This window comes from Perna viridis, chromosome 5, assembly GCF_037379345.1.
Source record: "Perna viridis isolate PV_CMFRI_1.1 ecotype Kerala chromosome 5, ASM3737934v1, whole genome shotgun sequence".
NCBI classification, from domain to species: domain Eukaryota; kingdom Metazoa; phylum Mollusca; class Bivalvia; order Mytilida; family Mytilidae; genus Perna; species Perna viridis.
In genome coordinates, this window is record NC_142449.1 from 18374339 (window position 1) to 18391455 (window position 17117).

Sequence of the window (17117 nt, forward strand, 5' to 3'; positions counted from 1 at the left end):
TTTTAGTGTGATTTATGTAATTACTCAATCGACAACTGTATGACTTAATTAATACAAAATGGTTTTTGTAGTAAATAGAAACGACTTAGATAAATCGAACACTCCAGAATTGGATATTTCGATGGTATTAAAAAAAAAACACCATAAATTTTATTTGTTGAAATGATATACAATCATTAAAAAATATGCCCAACTGACAAAAGTAATTTAAGTATTTAAACGACTACATTTGTTTCACTAGTGAATGTGAAATTTTATTGTTGTATTATAGTGCACATGGTCAGACGATGTTCCAAATTTTGAGTTCTTCAAAATGTATGTACCAATAACATTTTTGATAAAGAAAAATAAACGAGTTTTCTCTAAAACATTTAATGTGGCTTAGCATATATAACATAATTATACCCCACTCCGAAGAATGGGGGTATTTTTTGACTTATTTTGAGAATTAAAATTTTAGTCCCATTTTTCTCAGCAACTATTCGTCACAGTGGCTTGATATTTTAACACATTCTTCTTGTAGGTATGCTATATGGTGGGATTCTTTTTCGTAAAATTCGACAACAACTTCCTATTTACAGAAGATTTGTTTATTTTTTACATTTTATTTTTGCAAGTTGAAATTTTCTTCACACTTTTCTCAGTAACTACTCATTACAGTGGCTTGGAATTAGAACACATTCTTTTAGTGGTGGAATCTATTTTCAGAAAAATTAGACATCAACTTCCTGTTTAATGAGGATTTTGTTTATGTTCCTGATATTATGATTGACAATGGGGATACATTGTTCATGTATCACTAGTGAGCCATCTCTCACAGATTTCTTGTTGACACACAACACAAAAAAATTATCTGTCAATATGATATGCAAAACATCAGAAAGTACCGTGATAAAGTAAAGAACGTATAAGCAAAACACATAATTTAAAAAGCAGAAACAATAGCTGACCAATTTATATCTGTGTTTTACTTGACCTTGAATAACCCAAATATTTTTGGGTGGTCCTTTCAACTTAAAAAGGCTTGACTGTAATTGTTAAAACTGCATCTTTTGCGAATATCTGATGACTGATATGGGAGCTATTGTCCTTTTTTCGTATTTTTTTGCAACTTTTGATGCTGTATTTTAAAAAAATCTCCTCTGAAACTACTAGACTGATTGGAAAATTTGTGAAACCAAAAGTGTTAATGCTCTTTTCTATGCTTTTTTGTTGTTTTTTTTTAATTTTATTACTGGTCTGAATTCAATGAAAGTTGTCATGATAGTGTCTTAGATATCATTATTAGGAACTTTTACTAAGAAAACACATGTCCGCTTTTACAAAAAGATATTGCTTATCAACCCAGGTGAGCAATTCAGGCTCTTTAGAGCCTCTAGTTAATATTTAGTGGAAGTAACATAAAACAGTATTACTGAAGTATGCAGGAGTCCAAGGCAGACACAAAATATCAGAAAAATGAAATAAGGTGATTTCGAATGATTGGCTGATTTGTCAAACAAGGTTGATATTATCTGGTGTTCAGTGTTAAACATGACAATTTGCTCTTCTGTTCATCTTCTGTTCTATGTGTTATATGATTGAGCTTATTTGGTTGAACAACATCAAAATACATTCTTAGCTCTTTGTACTCCATTGTTCTCCCCAGGCCATTATAGTTCTGTACTTTGCAGTGCCTTAGCACTGTGCTAACAGTAATTAATTTTAGTTAGAATGCACTATGGGCACTGTGCTATAATTTTGGAGGAAGGCCATAAGAGCTGTGCTATGCCAGTAAGCACTGTGCTATTTAAAAATTATGGGTAGAACACGGTACTCTAAACATTTATATCGAATACATAGAAATGCAGATATCTAAGAATAACAAGTAACTTGTAATTCATTCCAAATTAAGTCATTAGGTGGTATTTTTTTTTTTTGTTCAACTAACATTTCAAATCATACCCTTTCAGTTGGTTTTAATATATTTTATGTATGTTTGTTTTTTCAGAGACAAACCTAAGTTTGGTGGAAGAGGTGTTATGAAGCAAGCATGCATGTATGTATATCTGATTCAGTATTTTTCCACAAAGACAAACAAATGTTTATGTTAAGTTTTATTGTCATGTTTCTTGACCAGTGTTATGTGTGTGTGTGTGTGTTTTCAATGAAATAAGTTGAATTAAGAATGAGAAATAAGTGACAAGTTCAAAATTTGTGTAAGATTTAAAAAAAAAAAAAAAAAAAAAAAAGGTTACCCATAGTTATTATGTGAAACCTGATACAAGGTTATGATTTAAAGGGGTAAGGTTGATAACCAGATTAAGAAGTAGTCATAATTCTTTTTAATTTAAAGAGGCTTGAAGTATCTCTTTTGTTAGAAAGCTTTGTTAATATTAAACAAAATTAGGGCAAGTATGAGCAAATGATAGCCTTGACCCATTTTTCTTACTTGATTTTCAGAATTTGAAAAATCTTTTTTAGCCATGTGAGCTATTGCCATCATATGTTATTGGTTGTCTGACATCCTTAACAATTTTTCAAAATTCTTTTCCTCTGAAATTACTGCACCTTTTAGAACCAAACTTGGAATGAATGTTATTTGGGGTATTCTGCATAGAAATTATGTGGGGATTTTTGATCTGTGGAAAAACATAGTTGTTGTTACTATAAATAGAACATAGAGGTCAGACAGAAGTTTTTTGCATATATCTCCAAAATTATTAGGTTTAGCAAAAATCTGATGTGGGCAAACATGTCTAGCATAATGAGATCTATCTGTGGTAATTTTTTTGTGTAAATCTATTAAGCCATGTTTGAGTTATTGCTATTCAACATTTTTACACTATTTTTTATTTTATTTCTGTAAAAATCTTCTCTGACACTACCAGATCAATTAGAAACAAACTTGATATGAATTAGCCTAATTCTGACATGGGGTAAAAGTGTTTAGCAGGATGAAATCTATCAGTCTTTAAATTTTTGTGTAAATCTGTTAAGCTGTGTTGGAGTTATTGTTCATTTTCAACATTTTTTGTTATATTCAATGTTATTTCTTTATAAAATCTTTTCTTCTGACACTACCTATTAAAACCAAACTTGATTTTCAATCTTTCATGTAAATCTGTGTAGCCATGTTGGAGTACCTGCCATTCTTTGACTTTTTTTTATTTTTTATGCTATTACTTTTTAAAAAAATTTCTCCTCAGAAACTACTGGACAGAATTTAATGATAATTGATATGAGGTATAAGTGATTAGAATTTTATCCAAAAAAAAATAGAATGTTCCCTATTGAACCAGGTAAGCAATTTAGGTTCTTTAGAGCCTCTAGTTATTTTTTTTTAATTCTGAATCCACCCGTGGGTAGTTGCATCAATTTTTTAATAAAGAGGATAGAATTTGTTCAGTGTTATGATTTAAGTGAATTTGTTAACAGGAAGAAGACATGTACAAACCCTCAGTATTTTAAAGCTGGCACAGCAACCATACCACTTAAAGACAGCTCTGATGCAGGATGTTCTTCAGACTATGGTAGTGAAATGAACAATAACAGTAACTCTGGAAAATCCTGTTTAAATGTACTTGGTAGATTCAGTCAGAAGAGTAGTGCTAGATCTAGTCAGCAGTTGGAGTTTGGGCGAGAGGGATTTGGTAGAACTCCAGCAGAAATCAGTAGACAGCTTCAGTTCAATGAGAGGTCTTCTTCATCACAAGGAGCTCCACATCAACTGACAAATATCTCGAGAGCTTCTAGAGGTCAGGGTTCTGGTAGAATTGTCACTAAGGTATGGATCGACGAATGCTTGTCTTGATACTCTTGCTTTTTATTAAATCTGGACTTGACTATTGTGACTTTTGTATATTTACTTCCGATTTGTTTGTTGACCTCGTAGAATCAGGTCTGCACATACATGTATCCAAACTAAAATATTATTGCATAATAAAAACAAGTTGGATTGGAAAATAATCCCTGTTTAAGAAGTCTTTTTGAAAAAATTGTAACACCCCCACCCCCACTCCTCCGCCCTCTCCAATGTGAGACTTAGGCAAATATATATATTTTTCATGTGCTTAAGTTTTTGCAACAGTTTCTGTGATATTTAAATTATAAATAACAGTAGTTGTGACATGTTCTGTGAAGTTATGAAAGGTAATTTCTATTTCCTTTTAGATGCCTCCATTAAGACCAACTGAGCAAACTATGTCTCGACGGTTTAGAAGTTCCTCTTATAGATGGTCAAAGATAAAACAAGAGGACCAAGAGAAGCACAGATTGAAGGCAGATTTTAAGGTAGGGGAAAATAACTTACTACATGTACATGAATCTACAGAGGATGACTTGACAAAATTCTTCTGGATAATTTTTCTTTGGACAAGGATACATCTCATGTTTTACAGTCAGGTACACCTAACTAGGTAGAGTGAACAAAAGTACATGTAAAAAAGTTTCAGTTTTCCTTCATTGAAAAATTGCCATGATCAAGTAAATAAAAGCAGACTCCAATTGGAAAGAACCAATGTTTGGTGACTAGGTGTTAAGCAATATTTATCTGTTTACAGGAAAAGTACAGTGAATGGTCTGCATGGCAGTTTGGAGTGGCTTTGACGGTAGCTAATCCTCTGTGTTGTCGCACAGTTTGTTTCCTCTGCGGTAGTGCTGGAAAACATGAGGTAAAAATAGATGTATATTTATAACCCACTCAGTAATTGGATGGTGTGTTGGAATCAGATTGTTTGTCCTTCCAAATTTAGTCACAGTTATATCGACTCCAATTGATGGATTTATTTCAAATTTGGTATGATGCTGGTATAAATTGGGCAGTGTTTGAATTTTTGTTAGTGTCAATGGAATGTTTCCTTTCTTCTTCTTAGTCCTTGAACATTTCAAGATATGGTATCTCTAGTAATTTGATTTTTGTTGGAATCTAAAAATCTCATTCCATCTGAAAAACTGAAGTAAATCATTCCTTCTGAAAACCTGTCTTGCATTAGGAACCACAGCTTCTGTTTATTTATTTTAATTTATTTTTTTGGTAGTTATGAAAACAATCTGTTTGTAATATTATTTATTTATCTCTCTAGCTGTTCTACTGTAATGTTTGTTGTGAGCCATTCCATGAGTTCTGCCTTGAAGATTATGAGAAGCCATCATCAGACAATCTAGAAAATTGGGTGTGCAGGAAATGTCAGTTTTGTACTGTTTGTGGTCAACAGAAAAATGTAGGTCAACAATACTTTTGTTTTAATCTATTAATCTTATGTGTTTAATATAAGATAGATTTTTTTGCTGTCTCCATATCTTCAGTTTTTGTTATTTTATTACAAAGAAATAACAACTAGCAATTTGGCTATATATGTTACCACCATAGGAAACATTATTTTCATGCATCCAGTGATTTTGTTCCCTTTTTTCAAAGCAGCCCCAACCCTTTTATATTGGGAAAATATTTTAAATGAATATTGAAACCAAACTAGTTTTGTTTTAACTCTTATACAGCTAGTGACAAGTTGTTTAATGATTTTATTTAACATCGTTTTCTAATTCTATATCATCACTTGACGTTTCAAAAATCAGTAGCTTCCCTAGTAGCGCTTTCACTAGTCATGCTAACCATCTTTTTGAACAAGGTGCCAATCTCTTGGACGCCTTTGGCATCTTTTTTTGTAAGTTTTTTATGTATAAGATTTCGAGTTATGCGACATTTCCATGGTAAACAAAGAGGAAATTTGAAGAGGGGAGAGAAACATGAAGAAATGTGTCAAGTGCCGATCCTGATTTATGAACCAACACCGATCAGGCATGTACAATTGGACATTTACTTCCTCCTTTTCTACTTTCTGAATTGACATAAGCAATGTATCAGGACATAGAATTGACATATTGAGGAACATTTTACCAGCTTATTTACCTGATTTTGAATAAACTACGCTTTACAATTTGGAATTTTTCTCTCTTTGGGAAAAGACTCTAGGGGAAATAGCTGAAATTCGTCTGCGTAACAAAATCACTGATTCATGTTTTTTTTTTTTTTTTAAACTAGCATAATTCTTTAAGGGGTATTTTTTTTCAGCTTCTAAAATGTGATAAATGTCAGAACACCTATCACCCTGAATGCCTTGGACCAAATTATCCAACAAAACCATCTAAAAACAAAAATATATGGGTAAGTATGTGATCAGTTCTTGTAGCCAATAAGTGATGATGTTTATACAGTAAAGTCTTTTTTTTAAGATTTAAAGAGGTACACAAGGATAAGGGAAATAAGTGAAATATTTGTATTGTATTCAATTTCACCAAAGCCTATCAACCTTTCATTTGAAACAGACTGAAATCAGTCTAAGTTATTTTGATGGTAACATGAGATTGATGTAAATGCTGAATACAAACATTTCAAAAATTTGTTAAGAGTTGTGTCCCTTACCTTAAGTCTACCTCATTAACACAAGATTAATAATTCATTCTGAATGAGTATACCTTGATGAATAATTATGATGACAAGACATAAATAATGGTATTATTGAGTAATATAGGACAATTTGAATAATTTGTGCTTACAATTAAAAAAAAACTGAAAATTTAAGTATGATGGCAAAAAAATAAATGTTATCTTGTACACAATATTTAGGAAATGTTTCAAATTTTTGAACAGGTTATACAAAATAGCGTGGTAAGCAGTAGTTTCATGGTTTATAGAAAAGACAAATTGGCTTAATCTTGGTTATTTCATAAAAACTGTTTAAATATTAGTAAAGCTTATGCTCTAATGCAATTGGTATTCTGATTACAGATTTGTACGAAATGTGTGAAGTGTAAAAGTTGTGGGGCAACAACACCAGGTACTACAAGTAATGCCACATGGATGTATGACTTCCAACTGTGCCATGTTTGTGGTCTTCTAATGGACAAAGGTAATTACAAATAGAAATTAAACATGTTTTCTGAACATATAATAATACTAGGTTAATTAATTGGAAGGAGTGAATAACCAAAACATGATCACAAGTGCAGAAGAACGCCTAGATTTAACGAGTGTGCAGAACTTGTTCTGCGCACGAGTTAAATCGTACTACATTCTTGGCATGAGTGATCATATTTTGGTTTTTCATGATAACCATTGATTATCCTATTTATTATATAGATTTCCTGAATTATTTGTTCCCATTTTCAACATAAATTTCAAATTTTGTGAAGGGCGGATTGATTTCAAAGTTGTGACATTTTAGCGGGAGAAAGTCCAAGAGTGAAATTACCAAATTTATTTCACAGTGTGAATTATTGAAATTTATTTCACTGGGAACATTTGATAAAACACTGCTATCTATATAATAAAATTGGTTTTTATTCATTCATTTTGAAAATTCATCTCTGGAGGACCTTTCACATGATCTTGTAGTATTTGGAAACATAATTGTCTCTCTGAACTTGATATCATATGTAGAAGGCATCATGACTCTCTGAGTTGATTTTTTTCTTCATATTCTATGATTTACATTTAAATGAAACGTTTCATAGATTATGTGTTGAAATATTGCAAATATATGTACTAAAAATGATCTTTAAAACAGAAGTCAATGTCGTGTTTTGACTGCAGAAGTGGATTTAGTTTGTTCCATTCTGCTTGGGCAGTAATCAAAACTACAATGTTAATACCATTAAATTGTTTTGCAGTATCTGATAGTATTGTTATTGTTTTTAATTATCAACCATGATTTGTTGTAGGTAACTTTTGCCCTATATGTCACAAATGTTACTCAGATGATGATTGGGACTGTAAGATGGTCCAGTGTGCCAGGTGTGAAAGTTGGGTACATGCTAGCTGTGAAGGCCTATCAGGTTTGTACACTACTAATCAAGTAAGCAAACAATGAAAAAATTATAGGAGAATTCAATTAGCAGCATTAATCCTGTACATTATACATGATGAAATATCTTTTCTTAAGTTAGCCACTTCCATATATATTTAGGCTTAGGTTCAAAAATTATTCTGGACTGAATTTTTTCTGTGAAATCCCAGCCACTATACCTTGTATGAAAGTAAACATGTGAAGTTTACAAAAACACATCTATACTCACAAACATCTACGATAACTTATTCGTACTCACAAAGTACTCTACAAAAATAGACATGCTCACAAAATACTCTACAAAAACTCAGCCATTCTCATTTTTCAATAGAAATATAATTCACTTAAGTAACAGTAGTTGTCGTTGTATCTATTTATAGATGAGATGTATGAACGTGTATCGTGTTTACCCGAAGATGTTCACTACATCTGCAAGATGTGTGCTGGAAGTAAAGTTCGTCATTGGGAACTGGTGCTCAGAGATGACTTTATAGCTGGAATCAAGTCGATATTCTACTCCATATACCATGCCAAATGTTCTCAGTTTCTTGAAGTTAAGAAGAAGGTAGGTACACTAAGTCGATGTATATAGATTTAGACTGAGGCTACAGAAACTTAAACCAAAAAAAAACAAACAAAAAAACAGAAAACAAGAAGTTTTATGACTTCATAATTGACAGCTATTCAAACTTTTGAAAGACTGACCAAAAGATCATACATTGTTCTGTTGTAATAAAGTAAGACACATTGATAGAATGTAGGACAGATTTCTACCCAGAGAGCTATTTAAATCACTCAGTAGCCTATCTAGATTTGTATTGATATCAGTATCACTCTATTATTCTTTATGAAGTAGGGAAATTTGATAAAAATATTAGTAGAGGAATGAAACTGCTTATTCTTAGTTTATTTAACTCTTTTGTTAGAGATGCATGTATATGTATGGAATTTTTGTTTTTTCTCTTGGTGTGTTATTATTGATAGTAGTCTGACAGATCATTTATTATTTCAGGAAGAAGATGCTCACATAATTGTTGATGATAGTAGTAATGATTCTTCTTGTAAGGTTCAAAACTCAAGTTCAAATTCTGTTGCCAAGGGAATTGAAGGAACTATGAAAAAGGATGCAATTATTTCTTGTGATAAAATTGTAGAATATTGTGATGATAATGTGATAGAAAAATCAAAAACTAGCGATGAAGAAATTATGGATAAATCAAGAACTTGTGAACATCCTTCAGACGCTAAACTTGAACCAGTTGCTATGGAAACAGATGAAAGGAAGGGTGATAATTTATCAGTAGACTGTGATTCTAAGGTTGTTAGTGTCTGTGATAAAGACTCAAGCCCATCTAAACGTTCAGATGAACCTGATGGGAATAAATCTTATTTGTTAAAGACTTCTCCTAATGTTGAATTATTTATTAAGAATTTAGAGGGTATAGTAGAGAAAAGAGCAGCTTCTCAGGTGTCACCAAATCAATTCAGTGCAATAAATATAGAATCAAAAACTGAATCCAAAGAAGCTTTACAATCTAGTAATGTAACTTGTGAAAATAATATAACTGTTATGTCTCCTTGTGTACCTACTGAAAATCTGTTTATAACTCAAAGTGACTTGTCTCAGACTGCTCAAATTAACCATGTGGAGGACAATTCCTTGTGCCTCAATGCTGATAGTAACTCAAGTAATGCATCAAGTGAAAATCAAATTGATGTTATTCATAAAACTCCTGAAAAGAAAGGAGCTGTTGTACGATTCAGTGAATCCACTCCTAAACCTGAACCTACGAGAGATTACCCTGAAGATCTGTTATCTGTGAGGCAGAAGATAATTGCAGGAGGCTATACAACTGTGGTAAGACTGCTGTGTTCTTTAATTTTCCAACTCTTGTTTTGGGTCATAACTTGGGGTCCCTTTCCCTGAAAGAAAAATGCTCCAAATTTCCCAAATTTCATGAGTAAAGTTCCCAATTTTGATTTTAAACATCATTTCAAGATTTATATAGTATTAAAATGGAGAGTTGTAAACTGTACAAAATCTTCTCGCCACTCTGATGTATCAAATTTTCATCTAGAGGTCACTTCATATACTTCAATAGAATTGAAATTGTAGAAGTCCTCATCAAGGATATTGATTAGAAATTATTCTTAAAATATTGTATAAAAATCTTTACCCTCTTTTAGTAGTTTATTTCCCGAAGTTACAATTTTCTGGCTCCTTTTTCCAGCCCCCTTCACAAATACAATAGGAAAATCACAGAAGTAAATATAAACAATAATAGTAAGAAACATAAGTAGTTCTAACTCAGTTCTGAAACAAAAACATTATAGGAGAAAGTGTCTCCAAGTAAGAAATGTTCATAACTTTAATCCCAATTACTGTGATGTGAAACAGAAGCTTATTTTTAGTTTATGATAATATGGGACAGAAACTTGTTATACTTTAAAATAGGACAAACCTAACCAGCTCCATACTTTCTCATTGCTATATTTCTAAAAGAATTATTGATATTATGCCATCAAGGTATATGGAATTGGAAGTATTGAAACCCTTTATTTTCTTGTAGGAGGAATTCAGTGAAGATATAGCATTTATTATAGAGACAGCTTTGACATATATTCAAGATCAAAGTGTAGTAAGAAAGAAAGCCATCAATTCTGTGAGATCAATATTTGTGAAGGTAAGATTTAATAGAACCACAGGAACTTAACTGGTTGGTTGGTACAAAAAGTATTTGTTGGAGGCAATCAATTGGTCAATATTGGCAGTCATTTAGTAGGAGGTATCATGAAGTATGAAATGGGTCATGGGCCATGACATATTCATTTCACTTTACTTTTCACTGTCCCTAGAAGGTATGTTGTATCTTTCAGGTAGTCGTGTTACAAACCATTTAATCATATTTTGCCTTGTAAATATAACTTTTCCACTTCGTTTTCAACAAATATATTTCATATTAAAAGAGAAATTCAAACTGCATGTATGTTATTATATGGTAACTATACACTTTTTGTTTGCAGCAAATGGAGAAGTGTTTTCCTTGGTACAATGTGAAAGCCTGTAGAATGTGGGAACACAATAGATTTCTACCACAGTAAGTTTACTTGAGTTGGCTTTTAAAAATACATTTTTAGACCTACTCACAGTGAATATTGAAGGCAATGTAAGTCAATCAGGTAGGCAGTAACAATTTGAGATGTGGTTTTAATACCAGTGGTATTGTGACTTGTAGAACTCATTTCCAAACTTGGTTTCAAACTCTGCTTTTTCTTGTCATTGAGTAAATATCTACTATTTTCAGAAATATGTTGCCACAAGCAGTATTACCACCCTTTGATGATCACACATATGCCCAATGGTTGGAGAGAGAATCTAAACTTTTATCTCCACAACCTTCACCATTCAAAAAAGTGATGGAAACTCCCATCAAGAAACTCTTTCCTATAGGTAAGAAGCTGTATGTCTTGCATTGCTCGTAAATGAAATGACTTCATATATATGATCAGTATCTTTATACTTACATTGTACCTACAATAAGGGCATTAAATTTCCTTAACATAATTTTACTGTTAGATTTCAGTTAAACTGTAATGCATTGTACAATTTCATAACTAGGTATTATTAAAGAACAACAAAAATAACAGTTTTTTGTGTATTGGTGATGAACTAAGTAGTATGTAAAATAAAATAGTAAAATCATTGATGGTGTAGGACCATTTTCATTTATATGATTAAAACATAAAATATTCTTTATTTGTCCATGATTTGAATCTTATGCTTTGATGTGATGGACTCGCAGAAAACACAATGAAAATGATTTGTAAATAAGTTTATATTTTACCTTTTTGCTTATAGTGGATCCTGATGAGGAAGGAGAAAAAGTTTTGTCATCAGATCTGGCAGATGATGGTCAAGATACCAGGAGATGTATTCTTTGCTGGCATTATGGAGATGCTGATCTTAATGTAAGTTATTGATAACCTGTCAAAGAATCCTTAATAAGTAAATAGCTGTAATTCAAAACCTTGTCAATTACAAATAAGATACTTAATTAGCTAAATGTTAGCAATGTATTGAGGTAGTTCATGTAGAAATTCCAATATCATTATATTAATAAATATCCATTCTTCTTCATTCATGGTTTTATGTACTTCAGGGAGCCCTTGTTTTTCATACATTGTCTTAGAATCTTTTGTTAAGAATTAGATGAAGATTTGCCATTAGTGCTCGGTCTACTTGAGAAAAACAGGGAGAAGTGACTTCTCTTTCAGAGAGACATAAGGGAGAAGTGAACCTGTACACATATAATTATTCACTTTTAGTTTTAAAGTTGTATGTGTAATATGATGTTACATACATACACACAATAATCAATCATATTACGGTTATTTTCTTTATTTGAGATAAATGCTGTTTTTTTCTTTAAGCAACATACTTGTGTATATGTATGTACATATATTAGTACCTAAATATTTTGGACAAAATGAAATCAGCCTGCAGACAGAATGATTGACTATATACACAAATGTACTTGATTTATTTTATATACCTCTATCCCTTGCCAAACATGTATTATTACAGCAAAATCAATGTATGCATTGTGTATGACATATTGAATTAGCCTTTTTTAGCAGCAGTGTTCAAAAATTCAGGCATTTAAGTTTTTTCCCTGGCCTCACTAAATTCATTATGATTTCTTGATCAAGTATCCAGTCTTTTGATATAAGTTGATTAAGAGTACCAATACTATGTTCAAAATTTATTACTGACAAGTCCAGATAATTTGTGGTGTTTGGTACAAACTTGTCTCAGACTGAAGAAATGAAGAATTAACTGTTCAGGTTTGAAACAAGGTCATCAAATTAAATGTTTTATGTTTCCTACCAAATAATCAATTGAGATAAATTTCTCCCAAGATTGGCAAGGAACTGCAAGACAATATGCACATTTTGAAGCGAAGTATGAACAATAAAGCATCAATTATCATAAGCTGGAGTGAAGAATGTTCATCGCATGTCCTGTCTTAAACAAATTTTATAAAATGACTATTTCGCGCGAATCACCCAGTAGCATGACCTCTGAATACTGGATTTAATTTAATGATTTCATGGTTGAGTTAGGAATGTAGATTGGGGGTAACACTACATAGATTATCAAACCTGTTCTATGTACATATATGTAGAACTTGTAATATATACATGTACATTTGTACAAGCTACCATCATTTTTTTGTGTGAAAGTGAAAGAAGCAGATGATATAGCAAAGTATTAAGGTCTTTAAATAATAAGTAACGTAGCAGAGTATGAGGTAATAGAATAATTAAGTTGCCCAGAAATATAAGATGTCATATTGTGTTAACAGAGAGAAGGCAGACTTTTGTACTCAGGTCAGGATGATTGGGTCCATGTGAACTGTGCTTTGTGGTCTGCGGAAGTTTATGAAGAGGGAAAAGATGGTGCTCTCCAAAATGTTCATGAAGCTATTTCAAGAGGGAAGAAGATGGTAAGCTTTGATTGTTTAGTCAGGGAAATTCATTTCAGTTGATGTATTTCTTAGAATTGAAGAAGCTTTGTCTTGTACAACTCTGTTTTCTTTGAATTTTTAAGCATTTTGTTATTTAATCCAATAGCCCTATGACAGATGTTAGTAAAATCAATGGGGCTAATAGAAATTGGGAGAATATTTGTTGAAATATATATGCTATAAATTCCAAAATTATTTTGATTTTGTAATTTTGGTCATAAATGTGTAAATTTAAGAAACAAATCTCCACATTGAGTATGAAAACTCTTTAGTGCAAGTTTTAGTTATTGCAATTGTGAGTCAGTCAGAACAATAACTAAAAGGTAGCAATTACTTTCGAATTTACTGTATTGGAAGTCATTGAAATTTAAGGATTTGTAGACTAGTAGCTAAATATGAATAAGAACAAACTTAATTTTCATCTGCCACGAATTTATCTTGACAACATAATGTCTTTTTACTTAAGTAAAGGATATTGTCAGTTGAGGTCTTCTTGATGTAAAGTATTGAGTCAATACTGCTGGTAAAATCTGTCAAAATCTTTAAACCTGGTATTATTTGGGCCCCACCACTGTTAATCAGTTACTCAGTCCCTCCGCAACAAACCATGTCTGGGTTGTAATTTTGATATCTTTTGGTTCAGGCTTTTGTTATTTGGCATGCAGGTACATCAGCTCAAGACAGTGTGTTGCGTAATATGTTTAATGACCTTGATCTTTTAACTCGAGGTCAAATTAATGATTTTGCAGTACAGATTTGTGTGGAGCTGTTACTTTGTTTGCTGTATGTCTTAAATTTTCTATAAAATTTTGATCCTTCAAAATTTTCGTGATTCCCTTCATTTAATCTATAGCTTGGTCCATAGAGATGGTTTCCATCTCTATGTTCTTAAAGTTTTTATGACACCATTCTAAAAAAAATGCTGTTTAGGTACTGTTACTTAATATATGTTTTACCTAGCTATGTGTTAATGTTATGATTTCTATAATACTTACAATTAAATGTGTGGAACTCTATACTTTCAGAAATGTGACAATTGTCAGAGAACAGGAGCCACAGTAGGATGTTGTACCAGAGGTTGTCCAGCTAACTACCATTTCATGTGTGCTAGATTAGATGGTGGTCTATTCCAGGAAGATAAGAAAGTCTTCTGTTCTCAACACAAAGATAAAGTTGATGGAATGGTTAGTACACACATACAGATAAAAAACAGTTATCCTATTGGATAAACTGACACTAGAAATGAAAAAAAAAAACATCTTGTTTAAAGATACATTAAGATGACAAAGGATGTGATCTAAGAAGGATCCAATGTAAAATGGAAAAGATGAGATATAGTGAATACTAGCAATGTTTTTTTTTCCAAAACATATACATATAAGTAAAGACATGACACATTGTAAATGTTTAAAATCCATTAAATGTGTTTTTGATATTTTATTTACATTTCAGTTGGTCAGTAAAGACAAGTTTGCAGTATTAAGGAGAGTATGTGTTGATGGTAAAGGATTGAAAATTACGAAGAAAAGTTGGACAAAAGGACTCTTGGCAGCAGCAATCAACATTCTTATAGGTAAAGCATGCATTGTTGATATTTAAGATGAAGATATAAGTGCAGAAAATATTTTTGAAAACAGTAAAGCACTATGTCAAGTATTATGTGTATTTTCTTTCTTCTTTTATGGTTATTAAGTTTGACTCAAAATTAGAAAATTATGAACATGGACAAATGAATACAAGTAGCTTTCTAGTCATTAATAATGTTAAAAATTGTTACATGAATTGAATGAGGTTTAATAGAGGTTATGCCTTAGCTGTTCCGTTGATTCAGTTTTAGCTTTCTAATGTTTATCTTGTAGGATCCTGTACCATTGAATCTCTGGGACATCTCACAGCTTTATCTGACTGTAAAGGCCTTATACTACCTGTGGGGTTCAGGTAAATAATGCACATAAAACTTTTCTAATCCAAAGTATTTTTCACTCTTTAGGGTTGCAGATTAGCAGGATAAAAACAGGTTTTGCATAAAAAGTACCAAATTAAAGATATTTACTCTAAAGTATCCAATCACAAGTAATCAGGTGTTGGATTAAATGTATCCTAGCTATTTAAAAAAAAAACAACTTACTTACATGGAGTTACTTGGATTAAGTAAAAATAATCTAATGATCTGTTACAAAAATATATATACATGTAATATTAAAATCTTAACATGATATATCGCTTTGATTTTAACACTAATCTCTTTTTCTATATATTTACTCCGTTTTACAGCTGTACAAGAGTCTACTGGAGTACTAAAGATGCTAGGAGAAGATGTGTGTATACATGTAGAATTGTGGAAGTTCGTCCTGACTTACCTAAGTCTCCTAAAGCTACTATTAAGGATATGACCATTATACATGATGAAAGTCATCCTGACTATGTACCTCTGTCTGAGCTAGATATCCCAGGCATTAACCTCTGTCCTCAGAGGAAAAGGGCTAACATTATTGACCTCACTGATGATGATATATCCACTCATTCTGAAGATTCCTCTAGAACTCTGTCTGCTTTTTCAAGTTGTGAAAAACCCAGGAGTCGTTCTTTTGATGGTAATGACTCTTTAAGTTCATCTTGGCCCATTCCTAAAAAGAAGCCAAGAACAGATCCAGTGCCAAGAGATTTATCTATGCTGTCTCCTACTACTCTAAGATTACTGAACAAAGATCCTGAGAAATACAAGGTAAAGCGAGGTGAAGTCTCTGAACCATCAAACAAACCAGCTGTTCCACCCTTACCTGTGATTGATGAAAGTCCACTTGCTCAGATAGCTAGTAGATTAAACACTGCTGCAGCAAAAAATAGACAGAAAAGCGAAGACCGAATCCTACCTGGTGCTAAAACTCTGGTCATCCCTGAAAGACCTTCAAGTTGTCCTACTTTACCAAGGTCAAGGTCAAACTCTGTTGAAAAAGTCCTGTCGCCACCTCAGCTGTGTTCATCACCCAATGCTCTACCTCAGACTCATGAAAACCAGGGGTGTGGGAGTATTGTCACCAGTTATCAGAATACTGAGTCTTATGAATGTTCATTTGACATGGATGAAAGTTTGAAATCAATCATTGAAGAATTGTCCTCATCAGGTGAAGAAAATGCTATCATTGTGATATCAGAGAATGGAGAGTTGTCTGAAGAAGATTATGCCATGATTGCACAATACACAAATAATCAATCTGGTCTGATTCCAGAAATTTCTCTTGAGCAATCCATTGAAGATGTTGAAAAACCAACAATATCTAAGGATCTTACTGGAAATTCTGATGGAATTGAAGTTGTCAAGAAATTAGACAGTGCTAACCCTTTGAATGATAAAGCTATAGGAACAGAAGATGCAACAATACCTATTAGTACAAATAGTACAGTGATGTACCCAAAAACTGCCCATACTTCAAGTCCAATCAGGCTTGGTGCTGGGACAGAGATTGTTGTGACTAAGGAGGGATTATCTGTTCAGAAGATAGGTTCAGCAATTCAGGAGGGCAGAGAAATCATTGATTCAGCAACTATATGCAAGCAGAAACCAGTCTCTACTGCTACAGGTAGCTATTTTTTTCTTACCAGCTGCTCTCTGCTAATCTTAGGGCTATGTAGAATCAGCTTCTTTTTTTATCATTTATACTTTGTGCTCTTAATATCACATAAATAAGCTTTGATAGACTCAAATGAAACTTGCACAGATTGAAACTTGGGTGACAACAATGACCTTTATGACCAGTCAGTA

General features: G+C 32.3%; 1 protein-coding gene across 3 annotated transcripts in view; it reads left to right on the forward strand.

Annotated features, from left to right (window-relative positions):
* Positions 1–17117, forward strand: part of LOC148616367 (histone-lysine N-methyltransferase 2A-like) — a 49907-nt gene that overhangs the window by 17967 nt on the left and 14823 nt on the right. For 2 of the 3 annotated variants that reach the window (XM_088583321.1, XM_088583322.1), the window contains 19 exons: positions 1991–2038; positions 3418–3766; positions 4153–4272; positions 4542–4652; positions 5064–5201; positions 6053–6145; positions 6770–6890; positions 7702–7815; positions 8207–8391; positions 8839–9684; positions 10397–10510; positions 10851–10924; positions 11132–11277; positions 11686–11795; positions 13193–13333; positions 14380–14538; positions 14807–14927; positions 15214–15292; positions 15629–16935. In XM_088583321.1, the coding sequence (XP_088439447.1) occupies positions 1991–2038; positions 3418–3766; positions 4153–4272; positions 4542–4652; positions 5064–5201; positions 6053–6145; positions 6770–6890; positions 7702–7815; positions 8207–8391; positions 8839–9684; positions 10397–10510; positions 10851–10924; positions 11132–11277; positions 11686–11795; positions 13193–13333; positions 14380–14538; positions 14807–14927; positions 15214–15292; positions 15629–16935 (4376 nt within the window). Of the gene's footprint in view, positions 1–271; positions 316–1990; positions 2039–3417; positions 3767–4152; positions 4273–4541; positions 4653–5063; positions 5202–6052; positions 6146–6769; positions 6891–7701; positions 7816–8206; positions 8392–8838; positions 9685–10396; positions 10511–10850; positions 10925–11131; positions 11278–11685; positions 11796–13192; positions 13334–14379; positions 14539–14806; positions 14928–15213; positions 15293–15628; positions 16936–17117 lie in introns of all 3 variants that reach the window. The other variant, XM_088583323.1, reaches the window with a different exon arrangement.